This window comes from Peromyscus californicus, unplaced genomic scaffold (assembly GCF_007827085.1).
Source record: "Peromyscus californicus insignis strain IS unplaced genomic scaffold, ASM782708v3 Scaffold_20__1_contigs__length_68692818, whole genome shotgun sequence".
NCBI lineage: Eukaryota > Metazoa > Chordata > Mammalia > Rodentia > Cricetidae > Peromyscus > Peromyscus californicus.
Window position 1 is genome coordinate 60177428 of NW_026294503.1, and position 21287 is coordinate 60198714.

At 42.8% G+C, this 21287-nt stretch overlaps 1 protein-coding gene across 2 annotated transcripts in view; it reads right to left on the bottom strand.

Moving 5' to 3' along the window:
- Positions 1-19832, bottom strand: part of Nell2 (neural EGFL like 2) — a 297833-nt gene extending 278001 nt beyond the window's left edge. The window contains exons 1-3 of one of the 2 annotated variants that reach the window (XM_052748759.1): positions 19583-19832; positions 18902-18987; positions 18367-18495 (exon numbers count right to left, since the gene is read on the bottom strand). In XM_052748759.1, the coding sequence (XP_052604719.1) occupies positions 18367-18495; positions 18902-18965 (193 nt within the window). In that variant the 5' untranslated portion in view covers positions 18966-18987; positions 19583-19832. Of the gene's footprint in view, positions 1-18366; positions 18496-18901; positions 18988-19330; positions 19526-19582 lie in introns of those variants that run through there. The other variant, XM_052748760.1, reaches the window with a different exon arrangement.
- Between the last annotated feature and the right edge of the window lie 1455 nt (positions 19833-21287).

Below are 21287 nucleotides of genomic sequence, written 5' to 3' on the forward strand. Positions count from 1 at the left end.
CTTGTTCCTCCATGAGCAGCTATGAGAGTGCTTACATACAACCCTTCTTGTGTTTGCCTGATGTCTGTGTAATTAATGTTGCAGAAAGTGGCAGAAATCGGCCATCACTACAAGACTTCGCATCCCAACTGGCCTTTTCCTAACTTCGCTCCCCAGCTTTACTAATTTGCTAAGCAAAATAAAGAGTAATCATCCATTAAACAGGTTGTTCTCTCCACTCAAAGGCTCCCTGTCCAGGTCAGTGACTCACACAGTGAATATTCATTTTTTCAATAGTCCCTGAAATATGTCACAATTTGAAAATACGTTACCAAAGAACAATGCAAATTGTATCATTTTCACTGCAAATGCAACCCAAATATTAAAAATGGACCCCATGGTAACGAAGAGATGTGATCCACTGAGATGTCTTGCTCTAAAGAGGCATCTACAAGATGGGTAGTGAGATATTTATAGAAACACTTAAAAAGATGACTCTACATCGAGTCTCAATGTCTTCAAGGTGAGTGACAGTCAATATATGCACGCTCTTCTCTCATAGGCCTTGCTTCCTGTCAGTTCCCAGGCTCCACTTCGAACTCTAAGTTCTCACATCCACTTCCAATAAGTCTACATCTTGAGTCTTACACAATATATAATTTAGAGCAGTCTCCTTTAGTTTAGGGGTTTTTTCTTTACTGTGGAAGTTAAAGATGAATTGGAGGAAGACTTTATTGAGGGCAACCCCAATCTGAATTACAAATGTTAAAAGCCATATTTAAATTAGTTACAATTTCTGTCACTGAATTTCAAGGTGAAGGAGTTTGATAAAAATCATCTGATTGAAGTTAGTCTCAGAATAATAGCCAAATATTAAATGTTTTAAACTCCCAGGGATGCCTAAGTCCAAAGTCTTTGGATTCAAATTTGAACTAACAATGAGTCCTCTTTGAGACATTTTAATACATTTCTCACTCCCATTTGGTGTGTGATGTTTCTTCCCCCACAGTGAAGGATCCCTTCACTTTTATTTGAAAACCTAAAACAGACTAAAGAGGCATGTTTTTTTTTTTAAGTTTCCTGATTTACACTATCCTGATTTACACTATTTCTAAGTGTCTTAATTTACTCTGAACATCAGGGAATGAAGAGTAGTAACAAAAGCAATAAGGCTAAAGCTTACTCTATGACAGAACTTCTAGAAATCTGTCACCGAAGGATGAACAACTTATAAACGAAGCATCACACAATAAGCTGCCTCTCTGGAATAGTCACACTTTAAATAAATCTATGTTTATAATATCCTTAGCAATTTGATGAAATGTAGGAAGAGCACACTCATGAATGTCACCTCTTCCTCCAAACAAGGTCAACAGGATTGTAGGTAGCATCCAGTTCCAATGTCCACCACCCCTTGGATACATTAGAAACATGTTTGGTGAATGAATAAATGAATGGATGGATAGTCCTTAAAATAAGCAAACTAGTTTTGGAGGAAACAGTTGGAAGTATTTTTCTGAAACTGACACAAAGTTTGACTCATTCTGACTTCTTTGTGGGTCTTAGATTTGCCCTCTACACCAGTAGAAGTATTAGAATTGTAAGTCACGTAATTAAATTTCTAGTAGCCACATTAAAAATGTAAACATTAAAAAATGTATTTTAATAATACATTTACCTGAGCCACTACATCCAAAATATTATTCAAAATAAAATCACCATAAAATAGTAATGAAGTTTTGCATTTTATACTGTTTTCAGAGTCTGTTTTTATATTTCAGAATAGTGGCCATATTTGATACTTCAATTTGAGACAATTCATGGATCTGACTGAACATCTGCACCACAAGAAACTATTTCAAAATATATATCCTGGGATTCATTCTCAGAGGCATGAGGAGTCTTTTACCAAGGCAGTAGGAAAAACACAGACTACAGACTGACATGTGGGGCTCCGTGATCTAAAGCAACTGAAGTCAGTCTAAGTCTCCTGTGCACGAGTCTCCAGCACCTACAAGGGATTCCTGCAGTGCTCTGTTTATTCTCTGAACTTTTCCAAAAATACCCCACCTGGAGTTGTTTCCAAGTCTGGCAACTGTTCCCTAGACACAGCCCGGTATATTTGCCTTATCTGCAATAAAGGGAAACAACCATAGTATAAACAATCCAAATGATTGTTTATATGTTGCTTGGTACATTTATGTGAATATGAGTGTCCCTACTAACTCTTTAACTCAACTCTTCAAACTGAAAGTTTGAACTCCCATTTTCAAGAAGCATTCAGTAAGTCTAAGATCTACACCACACTGCCTCCTACACCATTGCCAAGAGAGGCCTCTCAGAGTTTTCCCGAGCATCATGTGCCCCAGGCCTCCCAACTTCCAGCTTTCCTTATGACTACAGAGCAGAACACTGATGTGATGAAGGGTTCTTCAGACTCTTTTGAAGTCACATAAATACAAACATTATAATGTTCTGCCAAAGATGGATTTACCATGGACTCACTTAACGTCACAGTGTTTGGTCACTAAATGGTCACTGAGTACATTGCATATATTCTGCAGACTAAAGGGTCAGACTCCCAAACCCTAAGATATCAAAACCAAGACAACATATTCCTTTCTTAAGTGGGTGTGGAGTTCTCATTTAATGCTAGGCTCTTGGATACATCATCATGATTAAAACACAAAAATCTCCATCATTTTGGAGTTTTCTGGTAGAGTTGACCAACAACAAACTGTTAAAATGGTGAGTGACTTATAGCAATGTATGTCAGGTGATAATGTTAGAGATCAGAGTCCAGAACACTTGTAGAATGGAAGACTTACTGTATTTTCACTGGATGATCAGATTAGGCCTCTTTTGCAAAGTCTTTCCTTGAGAAAGCAAAAGGAATGGGCAAAAGGAAAAGCATGCAGATATCTGGAGGCAGTAGATAACAGGAGAATGAATAGCCAGTGCAGGCCCTTAAGGAGGAGCTATTTGTGGAACAACGAGGAGACCTGGCAAAAACTGAACAAGGGATAGAGAAACAAACTGTCTAGAAAGTTGGAGTGCTTACGTGGGACTCTATAGACGTAATAATAACTTAGTCTTTCCTCTTGAGTTAAATAGGGAACCAATAAAGGTTTGCAGTAAATCAGTGGCAAGGTTGTGGTATGTATATGTGTTGCCTATCTCTCTGCTAGGATGCAAGATTCAGAAGGGCAGAGCTTTTTAAATGCTCACAAGAATCACTGGAACAACCATGTTGAGAGCAGGCTTCAGGGGATCAAGGAAATAAGCAAAGAAGGCAGTTAGGAGGAGGCAGCCACCAACCATGGGGGAGATGGCAGTGGGGTAGGGACAAGAGGTAGCAAGAGGGAAGGGGGTGGCTCAGTGGGTAAAGAGATTGCTGCCTAAGTATGAGCATCTCAGTTTGATCCCTAGCATCCATATCAAAGCTGGTCATGGAGGTACATGACTGTGGCCACAGTGCTAGAGGCTCAGCGACAGGAAGACACTGGAGGATTGCTAGCCCACCCTCCAGCTGAAGTGGCAAGCTCTAAGTTCCATGACAGCCCATGCCTCAAACACCATGGGGGAGAGATGTAGAGAAAGATACCCAGAGTCCACCTCTGGCCACCACAGGCACAGGTACAGGCAAGCACACCTGTGTACACATACTCCTACAGCTCTCACACAGAAGGAGAGATGGGGGTAGGGAAGGAGGGTAGGGGATGTTCAAGAGAGGATGGTCAAAAAAAAAAAAGAAAGAAAGAAAGAAAAGGGTCAAAACCATTACCTCAATTGCTGCATCAAAATTATACTGGCTTCTGAACCACCACTTCAGGTTCCCTAAAGTCTTACCTGCCTATAACCATGTCATGTGACAGTGAATCTTGGCTATCAACTTGACTGAATCTGGCATCAACCAAAATGCAAGCTGCTGTGTACTACTGTGAGGGAGTTTCCATGATCAGATTATCTGAAGCAGGAAGACCCACCCTAAATGTGTACAGCACCTTCTGGTGGCAGCCCAGAGAGGACAGGGAAGAAGGAAACAGCTTTTTGCCTGCTTGCCCTCACTCTCGATACCAAGTTCAACTGTCTGGTTGCTGCCTCATCATTTGCTGATAATAGAACCCATCTTCTCTGGGATTCCAATGTAGATTGAAGATCAGCCACTCTCTGGGAATCCCCAAGGCCTTCAGTGCCAGATTGGGACTGCTGGAGTAGACTGAAGGACTAACAACTACCAGATTCTCAGCATCTCCAGTGGCAGATAGTCACTGCTGAACTACCCAGGTCATGTCATGGAAGCCAATCTCATAAATCCATCTCATTCTGACAGTTCCGTTTCTTTAGAGGACCCTCTCTGATATATCCAAATCCATAGCAAACCAAACATAGCAAAGGCATAGCAACTATGGAGGCCAGCCCAGCCCAACTGGGTAAAAGGGGAATTCACTTGTTTTCCGAATGCTTGACAATTCTCTCCACAATACAGGACTGAAAACCTTAGATCAATTTGACTGTGCTTGAGAAGTTAAGGTAACTCCAGAGAGGAGCTACAGAGCCTTTCTCTGTGCTGCCTCCCTTCTGGAACAGGCGTGTGTGAGGACATAATACACTCCTCTCTATCCCAACCTGCCCTTATCCCTTCTACCCATATCCACATGTCTGCAGAACAGGAACCTCAAGTGAAAAAAATGTCTCTATCAGATTGGCTTGCATGCAAGTCTTGGGTTGGGGGAATTCTTGATTAATGATTGATGTTAAAAGGATTGGCCCACTGTGGAAGGTACCACCCTCGGGTAAGTGGGTTCCTAGGGTGTATAAGAAAGCAAGCTGAGAAGGCCATGAAAAGAAGCCAGTAAGTAGCTTCCTTCTGTGGCCTCTGCTTCAATTCCTTCCTCCAGGTTCCTGCCTCTGCTCCTGGTTGACTTCCTTCTCTGACTTCCCTCAATGATGGACTGTGATGGGGATGTGTAAGGCAAACAAACCCTTTTTCCCCCAGGTTGCTTTTGGTCCTGCTCTTTATTACAGCCATAGAGAAACCTATATAATACAGCTTCCCTGGCCCATTATATGCTTACACTCATTATTCTGGACTGAAAGAAGCTTCTTTGGGGGAGATCATTGGAACCTTATTCTGTTTTCTGTCCTAATAATTAGTCCTTACAAACACGTGAGTATGTCTAGTTTATCCTGCAGTAACTCTCATGGGAACTGTTTCCATCTTGTATTCTTTGGTATGTTATTCCTTCTGGCTGTAATTTACATAAAGCCCTCATCTGGTGTTGAGCATTAGACCTTGGTCCTTCTATGTGCTAATGAAATGCTTCACTGAAGAGACAGATACACCTCCAGTGCATCTGCACACCCCCTGCTGGAAGGATCTCTTGCAAGGCTTCATCTTAACACAAGGTCTCATTAAGCTGCCTAGGCTAGCCTCAAACTTAAGAACCTTCTGCCTCAGCCTCCATAATATGATCAAGTTCATACAACTAGTTAATAAAGAACGAAGACGACCCCAAAACGCCCCAGCTCTAGAGCCTAGGTCCCAGATGCTACTGCATCTCAACACTGACTTGGAAGTTTCGCTACCATTTCTTTCCTTTGTCAAGACCAGCTGAGTAGGGTTTTCAGCCATCATTCCATATCTCCCCTTTGTAGAAAAGGCACTTCTCCTCCATGAACTGTTAGCAGAGGTACCGGCAAGAACAGCTTGGAGTGTGCATGCCCAAGATTCCAGCTCCCTTCAGTGGGCCAAAAGGGATAGGCAGGAGCTGTTTTCTACTCTTTTCTTCCCCTACAGTCTCTTAAACTGGAATCAGAGCAAGAAGTGTTTGCTAAGTGGAAGTAAATCAACAAGAGGTGTGTCACAGCCGTAAAGGTTTAATGTGTGCTACCTGAGCCATCATTAACACGTTAGTCAGTATTGAGTCAGAGACAAATAACAGCAGAAATGTAAGAAAGGACAGCTTCCTGCAAGAATGTGGTCTTTAACCAGCATGGAGAGAATGAGTGGGTGAAATAAAGCCAAAGGAAGGCAGTAACTCATCATCTCAGCGATCAGGCACGTGACACTTTGATCACGACATGCACTATCCACTGCCCTCCCAAAGGGCTACAGCTGCTCCGAGTCAAACCAAGGCAGTGCCCTGCTACAAACAAATCAGGGCTCCAGGCACTTGTAGCTGCTCTTGTCAAGAATATCATCCTCATTGAGTGCCCAGGAGTATGCTAAGTAAGTCTAGCCCATTACCGAAATATCCATGCCTTCTTTCTTTTCTCCTTCTAACTGTGCCTCCTGAATTAACTTTTGGAGAAGGAATGGCATATTTCTTTCAGTGAAACTCAGTTTTAATGTTTGTTCTCAGAATTAGCACATGGCTAAATCCTGGAGAGAATCCATTACAATATTTATTCTGAAGAACGATTAACATAATTTTAACTGTCAAGTTCAAGACCAAGTTTCCCACCACCATACAGACATACTTGTGGGAGTTGGTTGAGGGCTCAAAAGAAAGTTTAATTCAATTATACATGACTCCTCAGTTGCTGCTTCTCTACTCCTGCTGTGACAAATCACCCCAAGCACAGAGGTCAAAGCACACAAGTGTACTACTACCTCATGATCCGGGCATCAGAAGTTCAACTGGGCTTGAGAAAGCAAAGCCAAGGGTGTCAATGGGATGTGTTCCTCTTGCATACAGGAAAACGTTGCTTTTTTCCTTTTTACAGCCTACAGAGGCTGTCCACATTCCCTGGCTCATGTCTGCTCCCACCCTCAATGTCAGCAAGGACAAGCAAGTCCCACCATGTGTCACATTGACAGTGATTCAAATATCTCCCTCTACCAGGATAAAATCTTTGATTGCCCAGTCTGGCCAGACAATGTTAATATAAGAATAACCCTCTTATTTTAAAGCTAGCTGACTACCTAAATTCTACATTCAAACTTAAATTCCCTTTGCTATATAACATGACATCCACAGGTGCTGAGAGTTAGTGTGTGGGCAGTTGGAGAATTATCATTCAACGTACCACACTGTCTCCTGACTGCTGGAGATCTACATCAAAGTGATAAGAAAACATGTCCACACCATTACCAAAAATACCCCAAATCTTATCCTACTAGGGCACCAAATAAATCATTAAAAAATGTCATCTAACTTTAATTTTTTTGAGATTTATTAATTTGTATTTTATGTGTATTGAGTGTTTTGCCTGCATGTATGTCTGTGCACAATGTGCGTGCAGTATACCAGGAATCCAGAAGAAAGCATCATATTCCCTGAAATTGGAGTTATAGATGGTTAGAAGCTTTATGGAGGCTGGGAATTGAACCTAGGTCCTCTGGCAGAGTAGTCAGTGCTCTTAACCACTGAGCCATCTTTCCTGCCTATCATATAAATCAAATCCATTCAAAAGTCCCAGGAACAACATATCAGCCACATGGTGGGCCAAGACTCAAAAGTGCTATTCATGGTATGGAGAAAGAATGCCAATTTTGACACTGATCACATGTGAACATACCATCTGAGATGCTAGGGGAAGCAGATGCCAGATTACCAAATACAGTACAGAAATGTTAGAAGACATACTGAAAAAGAAAAGAGGGATGGTTTTATGTTCCTATCACATACCCCAACCTTAGCCACCATAACCTGGAGAATCTGTCCTCACTTAGAAGAAAGGGAAATGGGAACCAGCTCTGCAACACATACCGTAAACAGGCCTATCCTGGTGAAATGAAACACTGGGCTAGCCTCCATGGCCCAGGACCTAGTCTAGTATTTACAAATCATCTGAGACTATCCTGTTACCAGACCAGAGCACACAACTCCAGGCTCAGATAAGTCAGACATGCTTGGTCTTCAGGCTGCGTATCTTTATGATAAACCTAGATTCCAAAGCAATCTATGTAGGCACTCACAAACTCAGGCTGCAAGCCTGGCCATCCATGGCTGCTATCGGCCCCAGTCCCCTAAAAGTACTGAGCTGGCTTCCATTGCCCTGAACATCAGTTCCACCCCAATATGAAGCAATCATACAGCATACAACCTTAGTTTTTGGCTGGTTCTCTCAGGCCCAGCCTCCCCACAAAGAGACAAAAGGCCCAAATCAATACCCAATATTCTCTGTGGACCGAGGCTCAAGGCCACCCCTATCAGCACAGAATCCTGATCCTCCCAACATATTCAACCAATTTAGATCCACACTAGTGGGTCTAAGAAAGAGTTCTGACTACCTACATTGTGGTACAGCATTACCAAGAACTCCAGCATGAACACCACACACACACACACACACACACACACACACACACACACACACACACAGAACAACAAATGGCCCGCCCAGAATCTCTGTACTTTCTGATCGATGTAGAGCTCCCTTATCCAAAGAAAATCTACAGAGATGAGAATAAGTCCCTACTCCTTCAGATGCACAGACAGAAACATGGAAAACCAAGGAGAAAATAATATTCTTATTATAAAAATAAGAATACTCTCCCAGTTCTTAAACCAGAAGTGATATTGCCTTGCAAAAACATTCAAAACAACTGTTGTCCTAGTTTGCTTCTGTTTCTCCGATAAGCACTGACAAAAAGTGAGCTGCAGGGAGGGAAGATTTCTTTTGGCTCTCAGGTTGTAGTCTGTCGTCAAGGGGAGTCAAGGCAGCAGCTCAAGACAGGAACCTGAAGACAGGGACTGAGTCAGAGGCACGGAGGAATACTGCTTACTGGCTTGCTCTCTGCAGCTTGCTAAGCTAATTTTCTTACACAAGCAAGGATTACCTGCCCAAGGTGTCACCACCCACAATGGGATGGACCATCTCACATCAATCATTAATCAACAAAGTGTCCTACAGACATGCCCATAGGTCAATCTGATAGAGGCAAGTCCTCACCTCAGGTTCCTTCTTCCCAGGTGACTCTTCTGGCTTGGGTTAAGTTGGCAAAAGCTAACCAGTACAATTGTCCTGAAAAAACTCATCACACTTCAAGAAATGCCAAAAGACAGAGCTGGAAAGATGGATCAGCAGGTAAAAGGAGCCTGAGGCCAAATGTGACAACCTGAGTTGAGTCTTGAGGACCCACATGATAGAAGGAGAGGATCAACTACCACAAAATAATCCCTGTCTTCTACAAGTATGTTTTAGCATGCATGTACACACACACATACACACACACACACACACACACACACACACACACACACACACACACACTGAAAAGTAAGCAGCAGAGTGGAACGAAATATCAGAAACAGTCACTCAAAGATGTGTTCTGTGAAAATATGTAGTCTGAATGGAAATAGATACGAGATCATGAAAGTACATGTTAGGGTTGCAAGGGTTTAAGGAGAGAGATAAAAATGGTGATGCCAAGCATCTCAAAGGTGCTGCTTGACAAAGACCACAGTGCTCGGACAACGTGGACTGACCCTTCACTGCCCTCGGTGGAGTTTGCTGCACAGCTCTTGCCTATGTCTTTGACATGTCTAATGTTTGAACTCCTTGCTGTTCAAGGGCCCCTCGCCAAAGGCTAGATCCAGGACAATGTAACAATCCCTAAGAAAGCTGATGTTTTAAAACCTATGGTGATTTCCTAGGAGAATTAGCTATGCAAGAAATTGAGTCTTCCATAGAACTTATTACTTAAGTGGTATTCATAACCATGAGACATAAGATCTGGAACCAATCATTTAAGAAGAAAAAGTCAGGGAAATTTTAGAAGCGGGCAAACTATAGCTGAATTATTAGGTTTTCATCCCTTGCCCAGAAACACAAAACTAGTATGGACAAGGAAAAGATTTTTATTATAAAATTATCGACAGGCCTTGGTGCCCTCCTGAAGGCAAATGTAGGATTGTAATAAGGATAGAGACCACATTGAAACAGGAGTTTATGTCAGAGACACAAAGAGAAACATTCTGGCTCAGTGAACGGTCTGGCTTCCTGAGCAGACCTGTCAGGTCAGGGCTTCTCTGAGTGTAGAAAGAGTAAAGACCAGAAGACTGTATTTCAGAAGTCAAGGAGAAGGATGGTGGTCTATGTCAGATATAAAAGAAAGAATCTAAACAAGGGACTAAGGAATTAGATTCCTGTAGAAAGATCAGATATTCATTATAGTAGATTAACAGACTAACAGGTAGTAGGAAATAACTTCTGATCTATTAACTTAGTCAAACTTAAATAGAGACATCCTGTCTGGTTTTTTTGTAACCGCAAGGCTTTATGACACCAATTTTAAGGAAAAAGCTATTGAGCTAAAAGAATTGATTTTATCATAATGTTAGATTTTAGTTCTCATGAAATTTGCTGTTTGCTCTTTTTATTTCTTTTACTTTGATATGCTTATATAATCACGGAAGACTTTAGAAAATGTATGTACTATGAAAAGACAATGTAATCAATGATTAAAGTCCATGAGGAAATGATTTTGTGTATAAATAAAGCCTGTGAGAGAAACACGTTGTCAGAATAGGACAAGCCAAGATGTGCTTCTGTCCATCTCTTGTAAAATGAAACTAAGAAGTGTCCTGTGTCTGATTTCTCCGTATCCGCTCTTGCATCCACCCACTTCAGAACCCGCCCTCATCCAGAGCTGGACTCTGGCAGAAAAGGAAAAAGACAACTTATTTGGAGAAAACGTTCTGAAAATGGGAAAATGTGTAAAAATATATAGAGAGAAGAAGCTCAAACTCTCTAGTCAGATGTAATCCCCAAAAGCCTTGTAAAAAACATACAAGCAATTCACCAAAAATCAAAACAGTGCCAGGATTTGCTGATGAAGTGTCTACCCAGATACCCACATGTTGAAGGCCTGACGGACGTCCAGTTGGTGGCAGTCTAAGATGTGACTGGATCACAGGGGTCCTAATTTCTTAGATGGATTAAGTCACTGACGACGTTAAAGCCAAATGGATTCTTCAGAGACAGTACGCAGAAGGATTAGGCCAGGGTGGGTGTACTTTGGAAGGTTACATCTTGTCCCAGCTGTTCATCCCCCTGCTTCCAGGGCACTGTGAGGTGACCAGCTACCTCTGCCACAGGCTTCCATTGCCAAGATGTCTTGACTTAACTCGAGCCCAAAACAACTGAACTAGCCCTTCATGAACAGAAAGAAAAGGCAGGGGGAATGGGACAAAATTGATATTTTTCTTCTTTATTTCAAGTATTTTGTCACAAAAACAAAGAAATTAACATAGAAAACAAGTGGGTCCTTCCTGCTACAATACTTAACCATGTTTTTTTTTTCAAAAGACTTTGATATGGTTTATGAAAGAAATTTGCAAAAGTGTAAAAAACTGGAAAATGTTTAGATTACAGTCAGTGGAACTTAATAGGTGATGCTGTAGCTCAGAAGAGCAGGATGCTGACAGGGATGCAGAGTAAAGACTGTGTCCAGAAGGGTTCAGAAGGAAACTGGATTGGAAGGCATTTAGGTCACACTCTGGCAATAAGTTGTATACATTTTGCCCATACCCTGAGGCTTTGTAGAAGGCTGAGTTGAAAGGTGAAGGACTAATTCATCTGAAAGAAGACATTTCAAGTCTGCATAATCTTCAGGAAGTTTCATGAATATCATTGGTTGCTTTAGCCAGATTTACAGTGAAAACCAGGAACAAACAACAACAACAACAAAAAAAAAAAAACAGAGAGCAGAAAGAAATGAAAATTATGCAGTCTGGTCAGAAAAGGAGGGCATGGAATGCTAGAGCAAAGGAGGGGGTGTTTGCTAAAGATGGTAGTTCTGTCTTTAACAGTCTGGGGATTTCGAAAGGTTCAGAAAGTGCCTGCTTTACAAGCATTAGGGCCTGTGTTCAGTCTTTTAACTCCATACTAAAAAAAAAAAAAAAAAAAAAAAAAAAAACTGAGAGACAAACTGTGGTGGAGCACGCCTTTAACCTCAGCACTTGCAGGCAGAGGCAGGTGGATCTCTGTGAGTCTGAGGATAGTCTGGTCTACAGAGCAAATTCCAAGACAGCCAGGGCTACACGAAGAAACCCTGTCTTAAAATAATAATAATAACTATAACAAGAAATTAATAAATAACTAAAGCTGGGCATGTGGCACATGCTTGCAATATCAATCCTGAGGAAGCAGAGTTGGGCAAATCTTTCACATTCACTGGCCAGGAAGATGACCACATTGGGAGAGCCCCAAGCCACTCAGCGACCCTGTCTCCAAAAGCACGCTTACACATATTCATGCACGTACAGACACACGAGAGAAGGGGGAGGTTACAGGCATTTTATGAATAAAACAAAGTCCGTCCATCACGGACGTCTCAGTGATGAGAAAAAGCAGACTTATTTGAAAGACGTTGTTTGAAAAGAGAGGTCTGAGGTCCCCTCCTTGTACACGGTCGCCCTTGTACACAGTCACCCAGGGAAACAGTGTTTCAGCCATCAAGGCGATCAGGGTCCACTGTAGCTGTCGCCTGAGTCAGGCTTGCTACTGCTCGAGTTAGCGGCGGACCTCAGTGTCACCTGGGACGCTTGCTTTTCCAGTGTGCAGAACAAAATGTTGCAGAATAACGAAGCTTCAGTGGAGATTGCAAAGCCGGGCCTGGGAGACCAGGCAACGTCTGACAGGGTCAGAAACCCAGAAGTCATATCAAATGCCATATCATATTAACTCTTTCCCAGCCACAGTGGTATTGCTATGACTTGAATATATGTGTCTTTTCAAAATACGCTGCTGAAATGCAAAACCTACAGTGATAGTATTGATGGAGGCCCTTGGGAGAGCAGTAAGTCATGAGCACTCCATCCTCACTGAAAGAATTAATGGTGTTATACAAGAGCTTGAAAGGAGCATGGCATGAGATGCTCTTCCTTCCTGCCTTAGGAAGACATAGGAGCCACCCATGAGGAATGTCCCTCACTGGACCAGAATCTCAATGAACCAAAAGAATAACAAACTAAGCTCAAAGCTAACAGAAGGAATGAAACAATAAGGATTGAGCAATAAATAAAAGATAGATAGATAGATAGATAGATAGATAGATAGATAGATAGGTAGGTAGATAGATAGATAAACCTGAGCTTGAAGCAGGGAATAGAATGATAAAACAAACAGAACCCTGGGAGGTTTTGTAACTATAAACAGCACTGGCATAATTTCAGCTGAAGTAAGCCAAAAGATATTCAAAGGAAACAATTCAGAAATGAAAAAGGAAACATTACAACTGGTCACATAGAATTTCAAAGATCCTGAGAGAGTACTACAACTGGTATTAAGCCTAAAAATGGAAACCCTGACATGATCCTCAACATTCTCCAAGCCCAAAGCCCAATTCCAAAGCTCCTTCCACAGGTTTAGGTATTGCTTACAGAAGCAGTCACTTTTATGCAACAAGATACATTAGTTGCCTATTGTTGATAAACCACCACAAAAATGATGATATTTGTCAGCTACTACTATATTTATTATTTCAACAATTTAGGAGATCAGAAGTCCAAAATAAGTTTCACTGGACTAAAAATCAAGATTTAAAACAGTGTTGTATTCCCTCTCATAGCTCCAAAGGGTAATTGTTCCTTTGCCTTTTCTAGTACCTAGAGACCGCCTGTGTTTTTTTGGTTCTTGGGTACTTCCATCTTCAAAGGCAGCAATGGCTGAGTTAGTCTTTCTCACATTATAGCACTCTGACTCTGCTGACTATATAAAGCTTATGCAGATAACCCCTCATAGCATCGTTAAAGTAAGCTCACGACCAACCTTAACTTTCCCATGTCATAACAAAACACTTAGGTTCCAACAGTTAGAATATGCATGCCTCTAGGACACCCTTATTCTACCTACACAAAATATTTTTGTACACTGCTAACTTTTCAATTATGCTATGTTGGTATGCTCTACCTGCTTTACACATATGCTTCATACCATAATCTCTATATATCCAATCCTCTAGACTGCTACCATTTTCTCCAATGCACTGTACTCATTCTAGGCTATTTGTTCATGTCCTCTTTGACTGGGTTATTCTTCCTCTCTGAAGACCCACAGCCTCACTAAAGTATATATATATATATATATATATATATATATATATATATATATATATATATATATACTTTAGCGATCATTATAAATAATTCTTCAAAGAGAGTCTCCCTAACCCTGAGCCTCCCTGAACTAGAATACAGACTCCCATTATGCTCTCAATTTTTCATATAATTCATCTTAATAATGATTAAATTATTATCTTTATAGCTGTTTGGTAGCTAATTTTAACGCACTATGAAGCTCTAACTTCTTGATTTGCTACATGCTAACAGTATAGTAATTGTACAACAATAATTTCAATGGATGATCTTAACTCACAACAGCATTCATTAGAGAAGTACCCTCACCCCTGGAGCATAACTTGTGACGTTCTACTTGGATTTCCCAAGTTCCTAAACCCATCTCTGATCATTATGCTATTTTACTCTATCCGAGAGCATCCACAGCCATTACCCTGAAGCTCACAGATGCCCACTCTGATGGTCAAGCTTCATGGTCAACTTGACTGGATTTAGGATTACCACACATAGAGACACAGCTCTGTTTGTGTCCCCGAGGATGTTTCTCATGAGGTTTAACTAAGGACACACCCTGAACGCAGGTGGCCCAGGGACTATGGTCTCGGACTAAATAAAAAGGAAAACAGGATAAAGTGAACTTGAATGAGCTTTCATCTCTCTCTGCTTCCTCAGAACTCAATGCCTGACCCCTCATGCTCCTTGTACCACAGATACAGACAGCCCTTCTCATCTCCATGTCTTCCCCCTCAGATTGTGAGCCAAAACTAATCATTCCTTTGAGTTGCTTTTTCCAGTGTCTGGTCACAGCCATGAGAGGTATAGCTAACATGCTCCCTTATCACCACGTTGAAGACAAGCCCTCATCACCCCTTACCTTTGTTAATGTGGTCGCCAACCAGCATTACTGGCCTACCACCAAATACCTGTGAACGCTTTTTCCATCTAAATGCAAAAGTTCTCTAAGAAGTAATAGTAGTGAGGTTACTTTTAAATTATCAACTAAGGAAAAAAAAGTTTTGATTTTTATCTACCCTTCAGGGTTAATGAGACTATACAATCCGCAAACACTTCAGAAGGCATACGCGTAAGACAACAGATGAGATTTTTCTATTTTAGGAGCCTGGGTGAGTTGTTATGATCAAAGAGTTAAAATCATGCTAACTTGGTGTGTATGCTTTATTCCCTGTGATCTCTCATGGACACAGAGAAAAGAAAATTATTATGATCATTATCTGGCAAAATACTAGCTAGACTCCGAAGCAAGGAAAGGTGAACTCTTTGTACAGCTGCAGTAGTCCTTAGAGTGGGAACTCCTTATGCTGTGCTGCAAGTCTTTCATTATCAGGATACACTCCTGTATTTTTAAAGGCATAAATGTGTTTTGGGTTATGTGTCAGATTACAACCAAAACATGACTAGAACCCACACTACTGCCTAGTCACATAAAGTAATTATTATAACAGGTAGAACCCAAAGCCCACATGCATTAATGAATGCTTAAATTTTAAATCTCATTAAAATTTCAAAGCAACTATGAATCAAATTTTAGCAACAATAAAGCGGTGTTGTGATATTATGGTTGATGTTACCATGAAAAGTTATGATTTTGGAAGTATAGGTTTTACTATGAGCATAAAACAAAATGTTAAGTAATAGACTCATATTTCACAGTAATTTGCAAAAACCATTCATAGTTTCAAAAACACTGAAGTGCATATATCTCAGAAATCAGGAAGAGAAAATGAAGTAGCAAAACATGAAAATGCTAATTAAGAAAAAGTCATGGGGCAAACGTATTTTGAGATTTCTTATTTCAAAATGAAGAAACAGGAAAGTAGTTTTGCTATCTGTCAGAGAAACAATGGACTGTTCAGAAATCACTTCTTATTTAGAATGTATCTGCTAGCACAGAAAACTTGTACATGAAGTTTGTATGAAATCTGGGAGCATCTCACAGGCTTTGTAATTTGTTTCTATTCCTGCAATGACATTTTACATGCTATATAAAATACTGGCAACATTCTCAATTCACTATAAATGGAACCTCAAAATGCCTCACAGTCTGAATGCTTTTGTCTCTCTAGACCCCATGGAATCCAGTGAAACACCACAAGGCAGGGCTGGTTTCTTAACAAACCTGCTGCTCCCCTAGCAACTGAGGAAAGACCTTTCCAAGGCCATGCAGAACCACCGATCAGGTACAGGTCCACTTGTTGTTGGCTTCAGAATTCAAATCTTATAGTAAGGGACATTACTAAAGCTCAATAAGGTGTATATCAGTAACACATCATAAACCTTACAAGAACACAGTAAGCAGTAAATAGTGATTAATTCACTAAATGATGTTCATAATGTGGCAGGAAATGTAATTTCATATCTTTGAATGAGAACCATATTTGTGAAACATTTGCTCTTTCTAATATTGAGCTTGGTATACCTAGGAAACAAAAGAAGCCCACCAATGAACATTGGCATCCACCAACTGAGGACAATTCAAAGATAACACTGGGCACTTGCCATGTAATTTTTGAACATGAGCTATACCTTGAAGAAGCCGACTACTTATATAGAAATAAATACTGTTTTGAATTAACCAGAAAAGGAAACTGATACCCTGAGACTATTGCTTAGAAACTGTCAAATTTTCTAATGTGCAGTTGGCCAATTGTCTCACATAAAATGTACATTCCTGGATGTTCCTACTTGTGACAGATGGACACTCTGTATAGGAAGCCAGTACCCCTAAGAAGACTTAGTAGAACCTTTGAGGTTAGCAGGACAACTAATAGGTTTTAATGGTTAGAAACTTGGTTCGCAAAGCTTCCTAGTTACTCAACTCATCAAGTCCTGAAATAGCTTTGTTCCCATTTTGCAGAGATTAAAAACCAAAGAGAGAAATAATGCATAATATGAGCCCAAATCCTACATCTAATTACATTTATATTCAACTCTGAATTTTTTCTGACAGTTGAGCCCTATTTCCTTGACTACATATGGTCATTGTTTTCAGTATCCCAGCCCCACCCTCCACAATGCCTCTGAAAGTAAAAAAAATATCATAAACACTTGTCACAATCAAAACACTACTTGAGAACTTTAACCGACATCCTCTTTTTAAAAAGAAAAGGGCTTACATCTTAATTTCTTATAAAAAACAAATCCGTCTGAAATAAATGCAACACATGGCAGTTTCTCCCTTTCCCCACACAGCTGAGGAGCTGCTGTCCATGGTGACACACACTGGCTCTGTGCTGCAACAGCGCCACCACAGAACCATCTAACTTGCTGCCTATGTCCGTTTCTTGAAGGCAGCTGTGCTGGGTTGGTTGCATTTTGCACAGCCAACGCTTCGGTAATTAGAAGTTGCACCGCTTCTTTTGAAGCCATTGCTCCCAATAGCAAAAGAAAACCCCGTGCGCAGTGTGGGAGGACGCCTTGATCCTCCGGACACAGGAAACCAAACCCTTGTCTCTTGTGCTGTCCTGTGTGCTTCACTGTGAGTAAAGTCTGATCTCCACAGACCGTTCAGCTACCTTTTAGACTCTGAAGCTAAACACCTTCCCACAAGCCGAGCAGTCTTCAAAAGCTTTGCTCAATCAATTTGCAGGTTGTTTTGTTTTGTGTTTGTTTGTTTGTTTGTTTTTGTTGTTTTTTTAACTGAAATTTGGTTTTGACTGCACAGTACATTTAAATATGATTTGAAATATGAGCATTCATGAATAGTCAATGTCCACTCACTCCAAAATAAAAAAATAAAAGTTTTAAAATCCTATGCATATAATTATGGTGGTGAGGGAATGAGCTTCTGGGTGAACGTTCCATTGAAATGCTTTTAAAATAATTTTAATAGTATGATTCCTTTCCTCTTGCCACTGGAGGAGAAGGCAGAATGGGGAGCCTTCCGTGGTAATCTTGCTTCAAGTACAGTGACATGTAGTAAAATATACCGTAAAGAAATTCCTCTCAGAGGGCACCACAGCGCCGAAACTTTGGGAGGTCAGTATCTTAACCAAGATTGAGCCGTCCTGTTTCCTTCCCAAATCCGTTCTGCCCAAATGAGGCGTTTGTGTTACAATTTATTGTTCCCCAGACGCCCAAATCACCCATCTGCCTCTGGAGTTTCTAGTCGGTAATTAAGACACTATCCATTAGAACCGCCAAGTGCACCAAATGAGGAGGAGGGCGTGGGAAATGAGGGAAAAAAAAACACCTCACTTTAAAAGATCCGCCCTGGGCGCACAGGAACCCCCTGCCCAGTTGGGACACAGGGGTGCAGCGCCAAGTTAGCAAGAGCCTCTAGCAAGAGCCTGGGTGCCAGCTCCTCCCACCAAACAGGGGTGTTCGCAGTGGGCCATACCTTGGAAGAGGAAGGCTTTCGTCCCATTATGCAGTCCCGGGACTTGGCGCACTCCAGCCGAGGACTCCCCAAGTTCTAACTCTGTTAAGACGTCAATCTGTAGGGACGGGTCCACACCAAGCCCCCAAACTGGTGGGAGTGGGGAGGGGTAGGAAAGAAAGAAAGAAGAAAAGGGGCCATTAAAACGCAAGCCTCCACAGCTGCAAAGAACGAACGCATCTTGGAGACAATATTGGGAAGTGCTGACACGAGGAGACTCCTTCCTCCAACCGGAGAGCCTTACCTGGACGCGCTGCCAAGCTTAAAATAGCAGAGCGCCGGGTCCCATCTCCCTGACCTACTTTAAGCCCCTCTCAGTGCAAAGTTCCCCCTCAGCCACAGACCCTAAGGGCGTGACCTGCCTCGCTATCCCCAGGACAAGCACAGAGGGGACCCAAATGCAAACCCGCGCCCTCCAGAGCTCCCCAATTCAGAGGGACTTGGGGCGGCTACCCCACGGCGGGGAGCATCCCGGCCCAGCGCGGCGGCTACTCACCGGCTCCAAGCCCGAGGATCACGCAGAACGTTCTCAGTAACACCCGGGACTCCATGGCGTGCATCGGCTCAGTCCATCGTCTCCCTCTTTAAAAATAAAGATAAAAACCAAGAGGTGCTGGGAGTGAAGCGGGAAAGCCGCGCCGGCCCCTCCTGCGACCGCCTCGGCGTCGCCACCAGGGCTCAGACGCCTAAGACCGAGCGGGGCGGCCCCCCCGGGTGCGCGCCGAACTTGGAGCCGCCTCTGCGCGCATCGCTCCCGCACGCGGCGGGCCGCAGCCAGGTCGGGCTCGCAGGGACCTGCCGGGACCTGCACCGAGTGGCGCCCCGCCGAGCCACGCGGCCCGGGCGCGCACGCGGAGGTAGGGAGGCGGCCCCGGGAAAGCCGGGCCGGGCCGCCCCGCACCCGCCCGCGCTCCCGCGCCCGAACCTGTTGGAAAGGCGGAGACAATGGCGAGAGCCTGGAGCCGCGGAGACCGCTCCGGGAGGGCGGGGCGCGAGCCGGGGCGCGGGCGCGGGCGGGGCGGCCTCTCTCCCGCAAGCAGAGCCGGGTCCAGCCAGGCTGGCCCTCAGCCGCCCTCCGCCACCCTTGCCCGCCTGCCCGCCGGCCACTGCAGCCTCCGGTCGGGATCTTAGGATCTCAATGCCAGGTGCCAAGTTGATGGGCGGCGTTTGCTCTCACCCCTCGAAATCGGGCGCGTGTCTCCAAAGCCCGGCAGAGAGAAAGGACCACCCAGCCGCAGGAGGCGAGGTTGCAAAGAAAGGCAAGGCACCCGGCCGCCTCGGGCAAAGGAGGGAAGCCCGCACTCAGACACTCGCTGCACAGCAGCCCCGGAAGCAGGGAACCCCCTCCCGGGCGGGGAAAGGAACCCCGCCAAAGCACGCAGGACTCCTAGGTGAAGCTGGACAGAGAGGAAAGAGACAGGCGGAGATGGGTGGTGAGCGGGGAAGCTTGGCCAGCCCTGCCTGAGAGGCTCTCTGTCCAGGGCGGGGCGCTGGAGAGCCTCCAGGCACAGAAGGCACATAGAACTTAGCCAGGAGCCAGAGGCTGCTGGACAGCTCCGGAACCTCTGGAGGCCCTGACAAACTCAAGTACTCTGGGTCAAGGAGCAGAGCTGGGGATTCTACACACTCAGAAAAGCATGCATGCTTGTTAGAATGAACAGATGTTACAAATAAGATGATGAATGGAGGATGGATGATGGTGAGTGGACGGATGAACGGACTGACGGAAGGAAGGAAGGAAGGAAGGAAGGAAGGAAGGAAGGAAGGAAGGAAGGAAGGATGGGGGTGGATGGATGGGTGATGGCGGGTGTATGGATAGATGATAGATGAATGATTTATTGGTGGACAGGTAAGTAGATACCTAGGTAGATAACCATACATACTTAAGACTAAAAGGGTAGGAAGTGCAGTGATTGGGAGTAAGTGGGGCACCGGGTTTCAGATTCCAATAGGAACCCTAAGACAATGTGTATTTTATCACACACACTAAATAATGAACTATGGCCAACGCCAGAAAAGGTGAGATATTCCTGCTCTGTCTGACAAGTAGAGGGACCTTAGCATAATTAGAAAGAGGGAAGAAAAAGTGGAAATGGTAAATACTTGGGCAAACACAGAGACTTCTCTTGAGTCCTGTAAAAATGTTTGAGAGTTGTATTGGTTTTGTATTGCTACCATAAAAGTTTATCACAAATTTATTGCCTAAAACAACAAAATGTATGATCTTAAAATTCCCTCCATTGTAATTGCAGCTCATGCTGGAGACTTTGCATGTTAAATCAAAGCATTGACAAGACTATATCCATTCTGCAGGTTTGATAGGATAGGTCCATGCATTGCCTTTTTAAACACAGAAAGTGTGTGCAGCCCTTGGCTCATTATCCCCTCTGTCCTCAGAACCACCTGCAGTAAGGGAAGTCCTAGTACACTCACTCCATTTCTCCAAATACAATTTAGAAATCTCCTTTGATCTTTGGGGATTTGTACAATAATATGAGAACCATTGTGACCCAGGATAATCACTCCATCTTAGCCTCATTGACAAATGCAAAGATTCTTGACCATGTAAAGTAGCACATTCAGACTCTAGGGGTTAGGATATAGACGTCTTTGGGTGAACATTCTCCTAATGGTTAAAATACTTTAAATTGTCTAAATATGTATAGGTTTAATATATAAGATAATCACAATACAGAGATGATAAAGGGATCTACATGAAGATGATAATGTAGGGTGTCTGTGTAGATGCTTATATACTTTGTACCACCATTTAAAATGCTACATGAACATGTGAATCTAAAAACACAACAGACAAAATGGAGCACAAAATATTAAAGCAACTTGAAATAAAGTTAAAAAAAAGGTTCATGGAACAGAAAATA